Genomic DNA, 17,879 nt, shown 5'->3' with positions numbered 1-17,879 from the left:
GTCCCTTGTAATTCCATATGAATCTTAGGATAAATTTTTCCATTTCTATTAAAAAAAAAAAGTTGTTGGAATCTTACCTAACTGTTTTGATTAGAACATCCAGTAAGTTTGTTGAATAGAAGTGGTAAAACCACACAGCTTTATTTTGTTCCTGATCATAAGAGAGATGTCTTTTACCACAGAGTTTAATGTCAATTGTGGGTTTTTCATAAATGCTCTGTTGAGGAATTTCCCTTCTTATCTTAGTTTGCTGAGTATTTTTATTATGAAAGGGCATTGGACTTTGTCAAATGATTTAACTGTGTTAATTTAGGTGATCATTGATACTTTTCTTTCATTCTATCAATGTGGTATATTATATTGATTGATTTTTGTATGTTATACCACCTTTGCATTCAGGGATAAATCCCATTTGGTGAGGTTGTTGGTGGTAGTTTAGTCGCTAAGTTGTGTCCAACTCTTGGCGACCCCATGTACAGGAGCCTGCCAGGCTCCTCTGTCCATGGAATTTCCCAGGCAAGAATACTGGAGTGGGTTGCCATTTCCTTCTCCAGGGGATCTTCCTGACCCAGGGATTGTACCTGGGTCTCCTGTGTTGCAGGCAGATTATTTACTGACTGAGCCACAAGAGAAGCCCTTGGTAAGGTTATATAATCCTTTAATTATACTGCTGAATTTGGTTTGTAATATTTTGTTAAGAGTTCTCTTTATTAGACCTAAATTATTCTTTCCTGAGTAATCTGTACTCCTTTTTTTTTCTTATTATTAAGCAAAATTAACCAAAGTAAATATTTGATGATTGTGTTTTCTTCATCTTTCTTCCTAAGTCTTTGTGAGTAGGTGACTTTCAAACCATATATAGATAGTAGAATGCTAGAAGTGGTAAATATTATTCTTCTACCCCTTTCTGTCTTGAGCTTTTCCAACACTTGCAGGACTCGGTACAAGAGTGCAAGTAGAGACTGTGTCTGAGCATGTGTGTGAAAGTAAGTCAAGCTGACGAATAACCAAGCACCTTGATCAGCATACCTGCATGAAGACTGCAGTGCCTGGTGATGCCCAGAGACTCTGGGAGCTGCAGATGGTGTATCTGCTCAGCCCTGTGGCTCAGGGTAGTGGTTCAGAGGGCTCAGGGCAGTTCATTTCCCTGGAAGGAAAGACAAGAGGGCAGGGAGAGGCAGTGTGAGGGGAGAGAAAAGTGTGTGTTCTCATCGGATGTCTTCCCAAGATGGGCAGGCTGAGGCCCGTCCTTCCAACCAAGATAATCAGACACTGTGGTCTTAGTGCACAGTGAACTTCAGCTCATAGGTCTATGGAGAGGAGCTGGGCCCTGCTCCCCCCGCACAGGCCCTTAGGGGGGCATGAAGTAGGCCCTGGGCTCAGGCCTGGACCACAAGCAACCTCGGCTTCTCCTACAACTTCCATCGTAGGAAGCGGGGCAGAGCAGATTGGGGGTCGGGGAGGGGGCTGTGTGCGTTGCCATAGAAAGTACCACTCAGCAGATGGTTTAAACAACAGCAGTGTGTTTCCTCACGGTTCTGGAGGTCAGAAGTCCCAGAGCAAGGTGTCTACAGGGCTGGTTCCTCCGGAGGTGGCCTCCTCTGCTTGTAGGTGAAGGCAGTCTCCTCTCTGTGTCCTCACTAGGTCATCCCTCTGTGTATGTCTTAATCGCCTCTCCTCATAAGGACCCCATCAGATTGGATTAGGGTCACCCCAAGGACTCCATTTGAACTTAACACTAGTTGCTCAGTCGTGTCCAACTCTTTGCTACCCCATGTACTGTAGGCCACCCGGCTCTTCTGTCCATGGGATTCCCCAGGCAAGAATACTGGAGTAGGTAGCTATTCTTTTCTCTTGGAGATCTTCCCGACCCAGGGAGTGAACCCAGATCTCCTGCATTGCAGATGGTTTCTTTACAGTCTGAGCCACCAGGGAACCCATTTGAACTTAATCAGCTCTTGAAAAGCCCCCTGTCCTAATCCAGCCCCATCCTGGCATCCTGGAGGGTTGGGGCTCCCACAGGGCAGTCCGGAGCGGCCCAGCCATCACAGACGGTGTGGGCAGTTTTGTACACCGTGGTCTCTTGGGAAAGCCCAGTGACGTCCCCCCAACAGGAGGAAGTCAGGGCACTGTACCACCCCAAGTACCCCCTCCCTTAATCTGCAGGCATAAAACCCAGACATCCTTGAGGGGGACCTCTGTCTCCCCACAGCAGTGGCGGCCTTGGAGGGGCTCATGTCTGGAGAGGCAGGAAGAACTCCTAATCCTTGTGTTTCCAAAGAAAATGCACCTTGGTGTTCACTGTGATTGTAAAGAAGCATCACGTTCTGCAGAAAGAAACCATTTCTTTCCAGGTCCCCGGGTTACCGGGGGAGGCTCCAGGCCTGGCAGAGGTGGAGAGTTTTCATTCACCAGAGCCATAGCTCTGATCACCTCCAGGGCGAGGCGGGCGGGGCTCCAAGGCATCCTGCACAGGGTGGGCTGGACACAGGGCAGCTTTCAGAGGACCCAGTTCATGAGATTGAGCAGCAGCAGGCAGCACCTATGTGAACAGATGGGCGGCTGGTGAGACTAGGCATTCTTCTGGACCGGGGCAGCTTCTTCCTGGTCTGTTCCATCTTACAACCTGAAGTTGCCCTCCAAGCACCTCCAGGAGGTGTCCGCGGGGCCAGAGACTGACCGTGTGTGCTGTGCCCCCAGGATGAACGAGCGAGACCGGCTACTAAAGAGGCTGAGCAGGAAGACGCCGCCCACCCTCTTCCGGGGCAGCTCCCTCCAGCAGTCCATGCCACGTGAGTAGCCCCCCAGGACAAGGGGGATGGGGGCAGACCACGGTCAGGCTGGAGACCCACATGGGGAAGTGGAATTGGTGTACCTGGCCCCAGGCAGGGACAGCCAGAAGGCAGGTAATTCCCGAGGACCCAGTCAAGGGTCCATAAACTTAAAACTCGGATGTGGTTAAGATCCTTGTGTCAGCCTCCCAATCAGATTCTTTCTAAGATGGAAGTGATGTTGCCTTTGCCTGGTGCCCCCCAAGGATGGCCCCGTGCTCTTGGCAAACTAAACAATGACAATCATTAGCCCCTGCCTCCTCTGGCCCCACAAGTGGAGGCTTGGCCTGGTTTCTGCCAAGTGAGGTCCACAGGGATGTGCCAGAGGCCAGGGAAGCGGGAGACACGAGAGTCAGGGGGAATGGAGCTCGGGGAGGTGCTGGGCTTACCTGCCCCAGGACATCTGGCCGAGCCTCAGGTCAGTGCAGTAACTGATCCAGCACTGCCCAGGGCTCCAGAGCCCAGCCAGGGCCTCTGATCCTCAAGAGGGTGAGTCTGGAGGAGGCAGGGTGGTGGGCTCCCAGGTTCAGGGTCGCATCTTAGAGCCGGGCTGCCTGCAGTCCTGTCCCATCTCTGCCCCTTTGTGACCTCAGGTGAGTTAACGCCTCTGTTTCTACACCTGTAAATCAGAGAGGACATGAGAACATACCTGGGTTACTGGGATGCTTCTCTGAGGTTGTACATACAGAGTGCCTGGAACAGAGCCTAACAGTAAGGCATCTGATAAATGCTAGGTATTACTTTTCTGCCACTAATTGAATAAGTTTGAGCCACTTACATATTTCTTTGAACGTCTGTTTTCTCACCTGAGGAGAAAAAATGGAGTGATGTCCATCTTACACAGTCTGTGAGGCCACATGATGGTTGGTGCACAGCCCATGAGGAACAGGAGCGCTCGCTCCATAAACACAGGGCTTGTGCTGTGGAGCCTCCGACCAGAGAAAGAACAGACTGGAGAGCAAAGACCACATGAGGACCCATGTGTGAAGGGTCTGGCAACAACCGGAAAGGCTCTTAAAACAACTTAAGAATTGTTTTCTGAACTCTCCATATTTTGAAGGACCAAAAAAAAAAATTTCTAATGAACAAGTACAAAACATAGGAGGCAAGCTGCTAAAATCACACCATGTTTTAAAGACAGTCAGCAACTAGAGGTAAGACCTGATGGACAGCAGGGTGTTCTTGTCACCCACCCCCAGAGAAGGCATCAGGAGCAGCCTCCGGCCTCAGTGTTCCCAGGAAACCAGGATGAGCCCAGGTCCTGGAGCACTTGTTCCCAGGGACCGCACGTACACGGTGTCCGCAACCCGAGCTCAGTGTTCCCTGGCTGGTCTGATCTCCTTACCGTCCCTCTGGTCTTCCCACATTCTGCTGCTCTGAGGACTCTTCCAGACAGGAAACAGCTACTTTCCCTAAGATGTTATCAGAGCTCAGCGTTGAAGGAATGCTACTTAAGGGATGTTTTATTCCAAAATAAGGAAAAAATGACCCGATTTTATGGACTTCCCCAAATATTCTACCAGAAGAAGACAAAACAATTAAGCAGTGCCCTCCCACCTACCCGAACACTGTCCTCGGGTCCCGGCCGTGGCTGAGCGTCAAGGAAGCGGATGCACCAGCTGTCAAGTGTGTTCTCCAGGCCCCCAGCATGTCTTCCCAGCTCTCATGCCTTCCCAGCTCTCAGGACTTCCTGGAGATGAATGATGGTGGGAAATGCTAAGAGCCAGGGCTCCCCCCTTCCCCGTTTGAATGCAGATGGCAGTTACCTGTTCATCTGGCAGGAGCTGTGAGCGATGCGGTATCTTTGTCAGGCTGGGCAGGCGGAGGCTTGGCTGGGTGATTACTGTCCCAGTGGTTCTGGTCTAACCCCTCCCAGGCCTGGTTTCCAAGAAGAAAATGTTTATCTGAATCACAGAGCACCCTTGTCCCCAGGACCACCATCCTTTCTTTCTTGCAAGTCCACTTAGCCTCAGTTGAAGCTGAGAACATCCTAGTGGATGCCCCTGGGGGAGCCGGTGGAAGGGACCCCAGGAGAATAGCTTTGCTTTGGGATCAGAAGCTTCCCTGGAAACCCTCCCCACCCCTGAGGGGCCACACTACCCCACCGGATGGCCCTGTGCCCGTGAGTTGAACAGGAGCCCAGGAGGGCACTGCAGCTGAGTCCTCCAGGCGCAGGCGGGTCTGAACAGAAAACAAGAAATGAAAAACAAGGCTGCGGCCCTTCCCCTGGAACAGGGAGTAGACCACTCTGGACACTAAAGTCCTCTTCCCGACAGGACATTCCCAAGCAATGTTTACTTGTACGTCTCAGCAAGTCCCCTTCACTCCAGCCCATCTACCCCCAGAGAAGACACATTAAAACACAGTTAGCAATTGTTTTGTCTGGGCTGATTGTCAAGTCAGGCTCCTTGGTCCCTGGCCTGGAGTGGAAGCCTCCACTGGGGACGCCAAGGGTAGAAGCAGTTCCGCCCGCAGGAGAGGGCTCTGCGTCCTGGGCACTGCCAGCTGAGGGCCCGTCCTGACACCTGCATGGAAGACCTCGAGGTGGAGGCCTCATCCGGTCCAGGCCATTTATTTCACAGAAAATAAACCCAGGAGACCGAAACCTTAAAGGGCACCAGTTCTGTGGCCAAGCAAGGCCTAGAACCGGCCCTTCTCACCTGGGGCCTTGGCCCTGGGCTGCAGATCCCCCGTAAGGTGGGGCGGGGGGACAGCCAGCTTAGGATGGAGAGCCCCTTGGCTGCCTGCCTCCCCAGGTGTGGGAGGAGCACTTACATACTAAGTGAAGTAAGTCAGGCAGAGAAAGACAAATATCATAGGATGTCACTTACATGCAGAATCTAAAAAAGGCTACAAATGAACTTGTTTACAAAACAGAAACAGAACCACAGAAAACGAACTCATGGTATGGGAGTGGTGGGGAGGGATAGGACAGGAGACTGGGACTGACCTGTACATACGACTGTATATAAAACAGACAAACAAGAGACCTTACTGTATAGCACAGGGAACTCTACTCAATACTCCGTAATAACCTAAATGGAAAAAGAGCTTAAAGAATACACATGTATATATTAAAAAGCAAGACATTACTTTGCCAACAAAGGTCCGTCTAGTCAAGGCTATGGTTTTTCCAGTAGTCATGTATGGATGTGAGAGTTGGAGTATAAAGAAAGCTGAATGCCGAAGAATTGATGCTTTTTAACTGGGAGAAGACTCTTGAGAGCCCCTTGGACAGCAAGGAGATCCAACCAGTCTATCCTAAAGGAGATCACTCCTGAGTGTTAATCGGAAGGACTGATGTTGAAGCTGAAACTCCAGTACTTTGGCCACCTGATGCGAAGAGCTTACTCATTTGAAAAGACCCTGATGCTGGGAAAGATTGAAGGCGGGAGAAGAAGGGGTCAACAGAGGATGAGATGGTTGGATGGCATCACCGACTTAATGGACATGAGTTTGAGTAAACTCTGGGAGTTGGTGATGGACAGGGAAGCCTGGCGTGCTGCAGTCCATGGGGTCGCAAAGAGTTGGACACGACTGAGCAACTAAACTGAACTGAACACATGTATAACTAAGTCACTGTGCTGTCCACCCAAAACACAACACTGTGAATCAACTATACTCCAATATAAAATAAAAATTCAAACAAAAAAGAAATCCAGGATGATACACAGGCAAAACTCCTGATTTCTTGTTCTCCTTTAAAGGATATGATGAGATAACAGCACCAGTGATAAGTCATAAACATGTGTGGATGGGAGGCAGGCTCTGGCCTGGGTTGTCTTTTGCTCAGAAGGTCTTATCTGGCTGTGGGGCGTTTCCAGACCCCTGACCCAGGAAGGTTGATGAGCAGAGAGGGAGTCTTGCAAATGTCCCTCCAGTGGGAAGGGCTGGTTAGGAGGGACCATCCTGCCTCGGGCTGGGAATGCAAACTCCGTCCCAGGAACACAGGACAGAGCTGCAGGGGAGTGTGGGCCCTGCCTGGGCTTGGCTCCCAGCTCTGCCACCTTAGAAAAAATGACACCACCTGTGCCTCGGTTTCCCCACCTGTGACATGGGAAGAACTCTCACCTGTCTCCTAGGGCTGTCGGGAGGAGGAAACAAGCCATGTGTGCTTAGTATAATACATACAACAGTGCCCGAGACACAGAGCATTTAATAATTGTCTGCTGTCGTCATCATTGGAACTGGGAACTCCCTGGGGATCCAGTGATTAGGAACTCCAGGCTGTCAATGCCAAGGGCCCAGATTCAATCCCTGGGTGAGGAACTAAAATCTCACAACCTTTGTGGCCAAAAAAAAGAGTCATTATTGGTACTGATTGTAAAATCTAGTCTTTATGTAGCCACTGGGCCAATCATTAAACTCCTCAACTTTATCTAGTGATCTTTTTCTTTATTTCCACGAGTACACTCTCACTGTAATTTATTACCGGTCCAGATCCGTGCGACATCAGCCAGGCAGGCTCCCAGCACCACGTGTGCTCTGCCAGCCTTTCCTGTTAGTGTCTTTACGGCTGCATGAATTACCAACCGGCCTGCGGCTCGGGGCGCATTGGGATGTTTCCCGCACAGGACGACTTGCCTTTCCCCTTGATGGGTGGTGGGAAAGTGCAGCCATGGCCCAGTGACCCACAGATGATGCCTCACAGGCTGTGCTAAATGGAAGGCCGCCCCTCTGAGCCCTGCCCAGTCGTGTCAGCACCCACCCCTTCACAGGGGTCACAGGTCCCTGGACCCCCATCCAAGGCTACAGAACCGCAGTCTCTCCCCCCAAATGCAGCTGCTCTGGACACCCCTCCTCACCGGCCCCTGTGCTCCTCTTGCAGATGGGTACGCCTTCTCCCAGGAGGAACACGGAGCCGTGACTCAGGAGGAAATCGTCCGCGCCTACGACACCACGAAGCAGAAATCCAGGAAGAAGTAGGACGTGGCCTCCCACCAGAGCGCGGGAAGAGACTCATGGCGGCAGCCAAAACACCGCAACATGTCCTGTGGCCTTACCTGTTCCTTCGCTCTGTGCCCTGGCGACCGTGGACCCAGACTGCCAGGGCGCCCCACGCCCTCCCCACTCGTCCACCGTGCTTGGCCCGACTCGTGTTTAAGCGTTCACCTGTGCGCTGTGAGGTGTGAAATTAAAACCATTATGTTTCCCCAGTATTTACACATCCGTCCGAGTGGCTCTGGGAGAACAGGGAGAGGCTTTCATGCTGCGTGAGGAGCCCAGCTGGGGGGTCAGATACCCTCAGGTTTGTTTCGCAGGCTGCACGGAAACTTCCCTCGAGGTGGACAGCCCGCTGGCTTTGATGTCCCCTGTGTTGGTATGAAATTGGCATCATCATCTTGATTGCAATGAAGTCATAAACATAGGTATCTGGGCGGTAAACCTGAGAAGAACTTTTGGAACCTCAGTCATGGTCTCAGCAGGGCGGACCCGCCGGGGTCTGCACAGTCTCCTGACCCCTCCTGCCCAGTGCCTCCCGGCCGGGTGCCCCAAAAACAGTCCTGCTGCATGGTTGGCCCTGCGCTTGGTGCATGGCAGCTGCAGGCACCTGCTCCGATCCTCACCCTCCCTCCTTCTCCCCCAAATTCAGAAATGGATGCAAGAAACCCTTCTTCTTCTCTATCTAAAGAAACAGCAATTTGCATATATTCCAAGTGTTTATCTTCCTCTTTCTGGCAACAAGGAGGCCTGCAGGTCAGGGTGATGTGGACTTGCTGGAGCCCTGCCTGCCCTGCTCAGGCTCGCAAACCTCATTTTCTGGCCTCCAGACCCCTGGACCTTGGCACCTTGGCACCTGCTTAAATTAGAACCCACACTCGTTCTCTTGGGAGTTCAGAGCACATTTTGGATTTTGAGTAAATTTACAGCATGTCTTCCGAGCAAAGGAACACACCAGTCACTCCAGGCTCTGGGAGGATAAATAGCCCAGTGAGGGTCCCTGGGGTACGGAGGAAGACAGCCACTGCAGCAGAGCGGTGGCAGAGACACCGAAGGAGGATGGTTTTCCTTCAAATCTCAGTAGAATTCTGAAATCAAGCCCGAACCCCAGACAGTCGTCATGATTAGCCTACAGTGTCCACAGACCTGCAGTTTTAATTGAACAGAGCTCCAGACGTTTCAAGCAAGCGGCCTTTCTTAACCTGGACAGATTTTCCTTCCTATTCAGCCCATGTCAGATGCAAGCAGCTGTCTGAACAGGAGGGTCCCTGATTCCAACACAGCCCGTAGCGGGTGGGGGTGGGGTGGCCACGTGTTTGTCCACGTTCTGAACAAGACAAAACCCAGGTGCCTTCAGGCGGGAAGGCACCACCTGGAACCAGCCTGGAGGCATGTCCCCTGCTTACAGCTTTGTTGCCAAACCAGCTATTTGGATGGTGTAACATCAATACTTCTGGGCAGCTGTTGCTGGTTAAAATGACACAGTTCCCCTGGGGAGGGCCCTGCTAAATTACAAAATAAAACAATGGGGCATTTTGCTTCCTCGCCTTCTTTTCAGAGCATCCGCCTCTGATTGAGATCATTTAGGGTATGATCTGCCTGGCTTACACAAAACAAGAGGTGATGAGAGCCCGGAGGGGGCTCCAGGGCGAGCAGAACAGCACAGCAAACGGGAGAGGTTAGGAAAATTGCCCCTCCTCCCTCCCCAAGGTCTGAGACATTTTAAACACTAGGGCAACCAGTGAGAAGAGGGGTTGAGGACCCTTGAGCAGGAATCACAACAAAATAGGTGCCTGTAATTAACACACAAAGCCAGACAGATGCCCCACCTTCACACACAGAAGGAGGAAGTCCTAAATACAGAGGAGAAATGAACCTTTGGATTGAGCTGCGCTAGGCACCCAGGGCGATTTGGTTTCGTCTGGGAACTAAGCCTGGTTGGAAAAGGGAATTCAAACTCAATTCTTTTGTCAAACACTTGGCTGGCTCTTGAACTTGAAGCCTTCCGAATCAGATTTGTGAATTACAGCATGAGCTTGTTTAGGGCTTTATGGTTTTCATTTTTCACGTTGAAATACAGTTCTGAGTTTTCTGAGACTGAAGTATATTTTCCAGCTCTCTTGAGGAGTAGACTAAACAGCCTTTGCAGTCATGAAAGACGCACAGAGAAGGAAGCACTAGAGAGATGCCTTTCTATTTATTCTCTCCCACGATTAAGCTATCTTGTAGCCAAATGACTAAACTGGGTGTCCGGGAGGAGCAGCTGTCACTGTGTGAGATGCATGACGTTCAGCTGGGGCAACTCGGGCTGTGTTGTTTGTCCTATCTTTAAATTGAGGTCAGAATGTCGCACACAAGCCCTCCCCTGGGAGCAGGGTGGGCCGACTAAGCCGCATGCTGTCAGCTCCGTGGAGATGCATCTGGGACTTGTCACTCTGCCACACGGAACGTGACACAGGCCGGCAGGTCGGCACTGCAGGGCCTGACATTCGATTGGGCTAAAATGGCAGATCCCACTCGGGCCCAGTGCTGATGGTTATCCAGTCTGGTACCCAGACTGCTGATGCTCATTTGAACCTTTGCTCTGTGCCGGCTGCCTCTCCAGATGGAACAGAGCAGCCTCCCCACCTCTCAGCTCTGCACTGGCGAGCACGGGTGGCTGCCTGCATGCTGAGAGGAGAAGATGAAAAAGCAGCAGAAATCAGCCATTTCTGCTGGGCTTTTGGGATTAGACTGTGATCAGCAGTCTGGGGGCTTGGTCATAATTTTTGGGTGTCACTAATGGCTCTAGTCTGTCTCTAGGCAGAATATTTCAGACTTCTTGACCAGTGTTACATTCTCCCATCTCCCAAAACACACACACACAAACCTGTGCTTTGGAGAAAGGAAATGCTGTGCCTTTAACATTTGGAGTGAGACCCTAACACTCAAGCCTGGGCTTTGGTGGACCACAGCTGAGAGCTCTGCTGGTCCTTGCTTTCCCCTGACAAGGATTTAGGTCTTGCTGAAGGGAGCTGGCAGTGAAAATCTATAATCACTTGTCCAGAAACCATGAATCATGAAAAAGTAAGTATAAGTAAAATCTATAATCACTTGTCCAGAAATTGTGAATCATGAAAAAGTGAGTATAAGTAACTAATATCTGAAAATGCATATGGACATAATATTATCAACTATACAGTTGAATTTTCTTTAAAGAAAGCTCTAGTCTATCATCTCATTGTTATAACAATGACCCTTTATCTTTTTGAACCATAAAGAAGAGAATTTTCTATCATAGTCCCACTCCTAGAGATTTACATCCTGGACCACAGGTTGAATAGAATGTTTTCAAAGCTCTGCTCTAAGATTAGGTGGTCTTTAGTTTTGAACATGTGAAAGAACTACACATGTTTCAGCCAGGGTTTGAATTACTGCCCAGAGTCACTGTCCCCAAGTAATTCAAGGGTGATTTAGGCTCAACATTTGAAATGTAGCCTTTATCTGCTGGGAGCCATAAGAATTTTAACAGGGAAACTGGTTAAGCAGAGCCTGAAATAATGTGGCAAAGAAGAGAGTTTATCAGGCTAAGTTAAAGGATGCCACCCCCCATCATATTCATTAAACAATTTCTTCATGCAGATGCTTAAATTAGAAAATATACAAGTGATGGAGACAGTGACAATAAAGCATCCCCTCCAAAAAAATAGAGCAATACAGCAGAGGCTTTATGGCTTTAAGTCTGTTCTTGGTCTCTGTAAGTCTTGGGGGGAAATTATTTTGGCTTATATTAGCCATCTTTCCATCTTCAAGAACTAAGAGAACAGTTAGAAGATTTTCCAATGGGTCTTAGAGGTCAAGACCTGTGATCCCATGTGATGACAAATTAACAAGTGTTCCCAAAAGGAAGAGACCCATGATACTCGACGTGTCGGACTCTTCACTGAGTTTTTCTTGCATCCTCCAGTGCCCAGCAGCACACGCCTCCACTCTCTTTTACAAGAGCTTCATGTAATGCCAGACCTCCAGCAATGGCTGTTTAAAGGGCTTCTGGTTTGTTGGGTCTGAGTGAGGCACACGAGAATCCTTTCGGCGGGAAGAAAGCCCTGGGAGCCCACATCAGCTCCAAGTGTCTAGAGCTGTGAAACAAACGGCAGTGGAGGAGAGGCTCGCGCCCCCATGTCCCCACACCACATAGAACCTATACCTGTCACCCAGTAGAGCCCCTCCACTCCCCTGACTGCGGGGGGGGGCAGGAAGGAGACAAGAGAGCGATTCTTCTGACACCCAGGCCGGCTCGTTTTCAAGTGACAATCTCTCGCCTGAGTTGCTTTAGCGATATCTACTCCCAGGCATCAGACCAAGAAAAACACGCTCCCGAGATTAGCCCATCGGCATTTCTCCTGACCTGGCCACAGAAAGGAGACCTGTGCATTTTAAAAGCCAGGAACAAAGTGTCAGGTGGCTTTGATTTATGACGGAAGAGGAAGAAGCAAGTGGAAAGACTGGCGCTATCCAAATAACCCTGCCCGGGGAAACCCGGGGTCAAGAGAGCCTTCTCAAGAGCCTCTCACGGGCCAGCCTGACAGTGGGGAGAAAGAGCCAGCAGGAGGGGGGCCGCCTGAGGGTCAGGATGTGAACCCACTTCCTTCCAAGGGACCAGAGCCGGCCGGGGTCCTGAGATGGCTGGGCGTGCAGCTACAGGCAGAGCAGGAGATACCAGGTACAGAACAGAAAGACAACCCGCCTTGTCTCAGGGCCTCCCTCCTCCACGCGAGGTCCCTGCACAGGGGAACGCGTTTGCGGTTTTCCATTAATAAAGTCAACCCAAGTCCAGTCGCTCTTACTCCACCTGCCCTCTCCCAGGTGGCTGAGCTGGGAGGTGTGTTGGGCTGCCCCCCTAGCCCCCAGGGCCTGCAGCCCTGACAGGTCACCCTTCCAGCTGCGGTCTGAACGTGCCATCCTGCAGTGTCTCCTTCACTTGGGCAAAGCCATGTGTTCTCCTTTCCGTTGTCACGTCTGTGCTGCCACTGCTGAGATGGCGTTTGGCTGGGAGATTTCATCTGGTTATGCAGAGAGAAGAGAGCGTGGGGAGGGGGGACCTTGCTTAATTGACTCCCAGCAGAGTGGGCAGCTCTTCTCTGGAGTATAGGGGTCCTGTCCTCTCCCTCTAGAAGTCTTACTACCGTCCTCATGTCCTATTAACGTCCTCTGGGTGTTAAATTACAGCAGTCTTTAGCCAGAACAGGGGAGCCAGGGGTTCCTTGTGGAGTGAATACCAATGAAGGGCATTTACTGGTATTTTGGGGAGGGGGGGTTAGAAAATGTAGTGATATGTGGCTTTGATCAATCTTGTTGACTGGTATATGTCTGCACAAACCTGTTTCAAATAAATCTTTTGTTAAAGTAAATGATTGGACCGGGCTGTATTTGTGAATTTCTTTCCCACTAATAAGCAGCTCCTGCCATAGGGACTTTGGCCTATTAAACAGAGGTTTTGTCAGCAGCTACAGACTACACGCACGCACGCATGCAGGCACGCACACACACACACACACACACACACACACACACACACACTCTGCCTCCTGAGCTGACAGCCTGGAATCACTGTGAATGGCGGGCGTGCAGGGCGATCTGAATTGCAGATGAGTGGAAGGCCAGGCCCCCTTTATGAGAAGTGGGTCTGAGAGGCCTCCTGAGCCGGACTGACCAGGCAAAGGGGCAAACTGTGCACAGAAGGCCTTCTCTCTCAATTACTTCATTCCCTTTGGTTCATCCCAGTTCCCTTGCAAACTGAGATGTGGGAAGTTCAGATTATGTTGTCAAGTGTGAAGTCATGACACTGTCCTGAAAGAGGGTCCGAACAAGGCATCCGGAGAGGGACCGCTTTGGCATAATGATGACTTTGAGCCAAAGGCACCTGCGAAACAGCAGGTGCCGGAAGGGCTTCCCGCCCCCGCTTTCCACTGACAGTCAGGCCCCAGCATCGCCCCCATTTCCACCAACAGTCAGGCCCCAACATCCCCATGAGAAAGGGGCCCTCCCTCCCTGCACCATGAAGAGAAGGACGTTCTTGCCACTAGAAATGGATGTGGAGGCAGTCGTAGGCGTGGATGGACCATCTTCTGAAATAACCCTGACCATCCACGAGTTCGCCCCCTACATTTCCTACTGATGTCCCACGATCTCTCTTTTCCGTAAAATGGTAGATGAGCGGCTGGGGTCTTCATTTTCCTCCTGAAGACTCCTATGTGCACATAAGAATGTTAAATAAATGTATGTGCTCTTCACCTGTCTCATGTCGATGAACCCGGCAAACCACAGAACTCAGGAGGGCAGAAGGAAGGGTTTCCTCCCTGACATTATTCTCAAGAGTGTCACGAGACCGCTAATGTCCCTGAAGGCACAACATGTCGTATTCGGGTAAGCCTCCACAGCCCCGGAAGTCCCTCCCTTGGAGGCACAGTTCACATGGCCCAGGCCGTGTGGAACCTAGGTTAGGGGAGCTGAGGGCCCAGAAGTCAGCTTTGGAGCACAGGGGAGGGGGCATCCTTGCCAGAACCCTGGCCGGTGGCCCACCCGCCTGGCTTTGTCTGGGCAGCTCCACGTGTTCCAGGGGTGGAGGGCAGGGAGGAAGAAAACCATGCTGGACACAGTTCCCTGCAGGACCTGAGGCCAGAACCCAAAGACCTCTTACCTAGCCGCTTCCCATGGGCTTCCCTGGTGGCTCAAACAGAAAAGAATCCACCTGCAACGTGGGAGAAGTGGGTTCAATCCCTCAGTTGGGAAGATACCCTGGAGGAGGCAATGGCTACCCACTCAAGTATTCTTGCCTGGAGAATCCCATGGACAGAGGAGCCTGGCAGGCTACAGTCCATGGAGTCACAAAGAATCAGATACGACTGAGTGACTGACACATTTACTTTGACTTCCCTTAGCACACTGAGGGACTCTGAGACAGGCCCTGGGCCCCTTTGCTGCAGTGCCTGTCACCTGGACAAATGTCTCGTCCAGAAACAGGATGCAAAGAAACAATGAGGGACTAAAAATAACTTCATGCATCTGCTTCACTGACTACGCTAAAGCCTTTGACTGTGTGGATCACAACAAACTGGAAACTTCTGAAAGAGATGGGAATACCAGACCACCTTACCTGCCTCATGAGAAACCTGTATGCAGAATAAGAAGCAACAGTTAGAACTGGACATGGAACAACAGACTGGTTCAAAATTGGGAAAGGAGTACATCAGGGCTATATATTGTCACCCTGCTTATTTAACTTATATGCAGAGTACATCATGCGAAATGCCAAGTTGGATGAAGCACAAGCTGCAATCAAGATTGCCAGGAGAAATATCAACAACCTCAGATATGCAGATGATACCACTCTAATGACAGAAAGCAAAGAAGAACTAAAGAGCCTCTTGATGAGGGTGAAAAAAGAGAGTGAAAAAGCTGACTTAAAACTCAGCATTCAAAAAACTAAGATCATGGCATCCAGTCTCATAACTTCATGGCAAATAGATGGGGAAAGTGGAAATAGTGAAAGATACTATTTTCCTGGGCTCCAAGCTCACTGCGGATGGTGATTGCAGTCACAAAATCAAAAGGCATTTGTACCTTGGAAGAAAAGCTATGACAAACCTAGACAGTGTATTAAAAAACAGAGATGTCACTTTGATGACAAAGGCTCATATAGTCAAAGTTATGGCTTCTCCAGTAGTTATGCATGGACAGGAGAGTCTTGGCAGTCCATGGGGTCACAAAGAGTCAGATACAACTGAGCAACTAACACACATCTGGACACACACATGTCTGGATGTGAGAGTTGGACCATAAAGAAGGCTGAGTGCTAAAGAATTGATGCTTTTGAACTGGGTGCTGGAGAAGACTCTTGAGAATCCCTTGGACTGCAAGATCAAACCAGTCAGTCCTAAAGGAGATCAATCCTGAATATTCATTGGAAGGACTGATGCTGAAGCTGAAGCTCCAGTACTTTGGCCACCTGATACAAAGAGGAAACTCATTGGAAAAGACCCTGATGCTGGGAAAGATTGAGGGCAGAAGGGGAAGGGGTGACAGAGGATGAAATGGTTGGATGGTATCACCGAGAAAACTGCAGGGGATAGATAGTGAAGGACAGAAAAGCCTGGTGTGCTGCAGTTCATGGGGTCACAGAGTCAGACATGACTTAGACTGAACAACAACAATGTGCAATTGGGGCAAGTTATGGACAATAAAATACCGAGAGACCAAAAAACCCCAACTGCCGCATCTGAGGAGCCAAGAGCAAAAGCAGGGCACTGCGCATGTCCCCTGCACTCAACACTCCCAAAGGGTTGGGCCAACCCCACCTAAGCCACCCTCCAGCCTGACCCCTGGACACACCCCTACCCTCACCCCATATAAGGGACCAGCTCACTACCCCCCCTTGGGGAACAAGTGAGTAAAGGAACCCTTTACTTGTTCTTGCTCCCCTCTGCTGCAGAGGGGCCCCAATAAAGCCCTGCCTAAATTTCTTGTCTGGCCTCTGATCAGTTTCTATTGCCTTGGGAAGGCCAAGAACCCTGGTCAGTATCAACTTCTCCTGGATAGGCCATATGCTGTTAGAACTGGACTTGGGCAGGGGTCATGACCTTGGTGGCCCCATCTCCAGGCACGGTGGGGAGGGGAGGCCAGCCTCACTTCCAGGCAGAGTTCTGCAGCTTTTCCTCTGCTCTAAATACTCCTTGCTTTCTCTTTTAAAAAGTCAGGCAAAACAAGATGATTTCATGCAATCAGCATCAAAGTGTTAAATTCTACCCTTTGTCATCTCTTGATCGTGTCTACAAAAATCTGCCTTTGCCAGTGTGCTCACTAGAATGAACCTGAGCCACCAAGGCCAAGGGCAGCTGATGACAGTGTGCAGACCCTACCTTTCTACTTAAAGCAGCACTCTCTAGAATAGTTCTCTCTCTGAAAAAGACTCAGGATACTCTGAAAAATCATTCGGGTTCCACTGCGTATTTTCAAAACCTTTACATACAATATACACAATATGAGGGACTGAAGTGTGGTCAGAGGAACACAGCACACGGCAGAAACCTGCTCCAGCCTCTAACATCTTCTGCCTACGTTCTCTTCCACATAGGAATCTTTCATGGGGCCTTTCCAGCAGTTGTTGCAAAGCTAGGCAGTCGATGTACCTGGGTCTATAATTGGAGGTGTGGGACTTAATCTTTTCCCAGAGGAGGACTGAATAAAATCTTCCACTTACCAAAGCCAGAAGCACCAAACCACATAGCCCAGCTCCCAGACACTGAGGTTTTCTTATTTAAAGGAGGCCACACTTGCTCCTCAGAAGAAAAGCTATGACCATCCTAGACAGTGTATTAAAAAGCAGAGACATCACTTTGCCTACAAAGGTCCATACAGTCAAAGCTGTGGTTTTTCCAGTAGTCATGTACAGATGTGAGAGTTGGACCATAAAGCTGAGTGCTGAAGAATTGATGCTTTTGAAATGTAGTGTTGGATAAGACTCTAGAGAGTCCCCTGGACTGCAAGAAGATCCAACCAGTCCATCCTAAAGGAAATCAGTCCTGAATATTCATTGGAAGGACTGATGCTGAAGCTGAAACTCCAATACTTTGGCCACCTGATGCAAAGCACTGACTCATTGGAAAAGACCCTGATGCTGGGAAAGATTGAAGGTAGGAGAAGAAGGGGACAACAGAGGATGAGATGGTTGGATGGCATCACCAACTCAATTGACATGCGTTTGAGCAAATTGCAGGAGATGGTGAAGGACAGGGAAGCCTGGTGTGCTGCAGTCCATGGGGTCTCAAGAGTCAGACACAACTTAGCAAGTGAACCACAACAACAACACACGTAAATAAAATGACTTAAAATTCCTGACGGCCGGCCTCAAAGCTCTGTCTGCATGCTTGTCTCTCTCTGCAGTGCACAGTCCTTGACCTTAGACTGCAGAGTGACAGGTGCTGACAGCAAGGGTTCAGGACTGTCCTAAGAGTCACAGCCTTGGCCTGAGCCCTGAATAGGGAGGGTCTGTCCTGTCCAGTATCTACAGAGTTTGTTTCAGTTGTTCACAGTTTAATGCTACCTGCACTCTCTCCTCTACTCTAAAGA

At 50.1% G+C, this 17,879-nt stretch overlaps 1 protein-coding gene across 9 annotated transcripts in view; it reads left to right on the top strand.

Annotated features, from left to right (window-relative positions):
* The window catches only part of LOC145530151 (phospholipid-transporting ATPase IB), a 452,251-nt gene extending 444,261 nt beyond the window's left edge, over window positions 1-7,990 (top strand). For all 9 annotated transcript variants that reach the window (XM_081551000.1, XM_081550992.1, XM_081551002.1 and 6 more), the window contains 2 exons: window positions 2,701-2,792; window positions 7,660-7,990. In XM_081551000.1, coding sequence (XP_081407126.1) covers window positions 2,701-2,792; window positions 7,660-7,757 — 190 coding nt within the window. In that variant the 3' untranslated portion in view covers window positions 7,758-7,990. The remainder of the gene's footprint in view (window positions 1-2,700; window positions 2,793-7,659) is intronic.
* Window positions 7,991-17,879: the final 9,889 nt, after the last annotated feature.

Source organism: Giraffa tippelskirchi, chromosome 12 (genome assembly GCF_054371585.1).
Source record: "Giraffa tippelskirchi isolate mGirTip1 chromosome 12, T2T-mGirTip1v1.2.pri, whole genome shotgun sequence".
Classification (NCBI taxonomy): domain Eukaryota; kingdom Metazoa; phylum Chordata; class Mammalia; order Artiodactyla; family Giraffidae; genus Giraffa; species Giraffa tippelskirchi.
The sequence above is the reverse complement of the archived record's forward strand: the minus strand, read 5'-3'. Positions and strand labels throughout refer to the sequence as shown.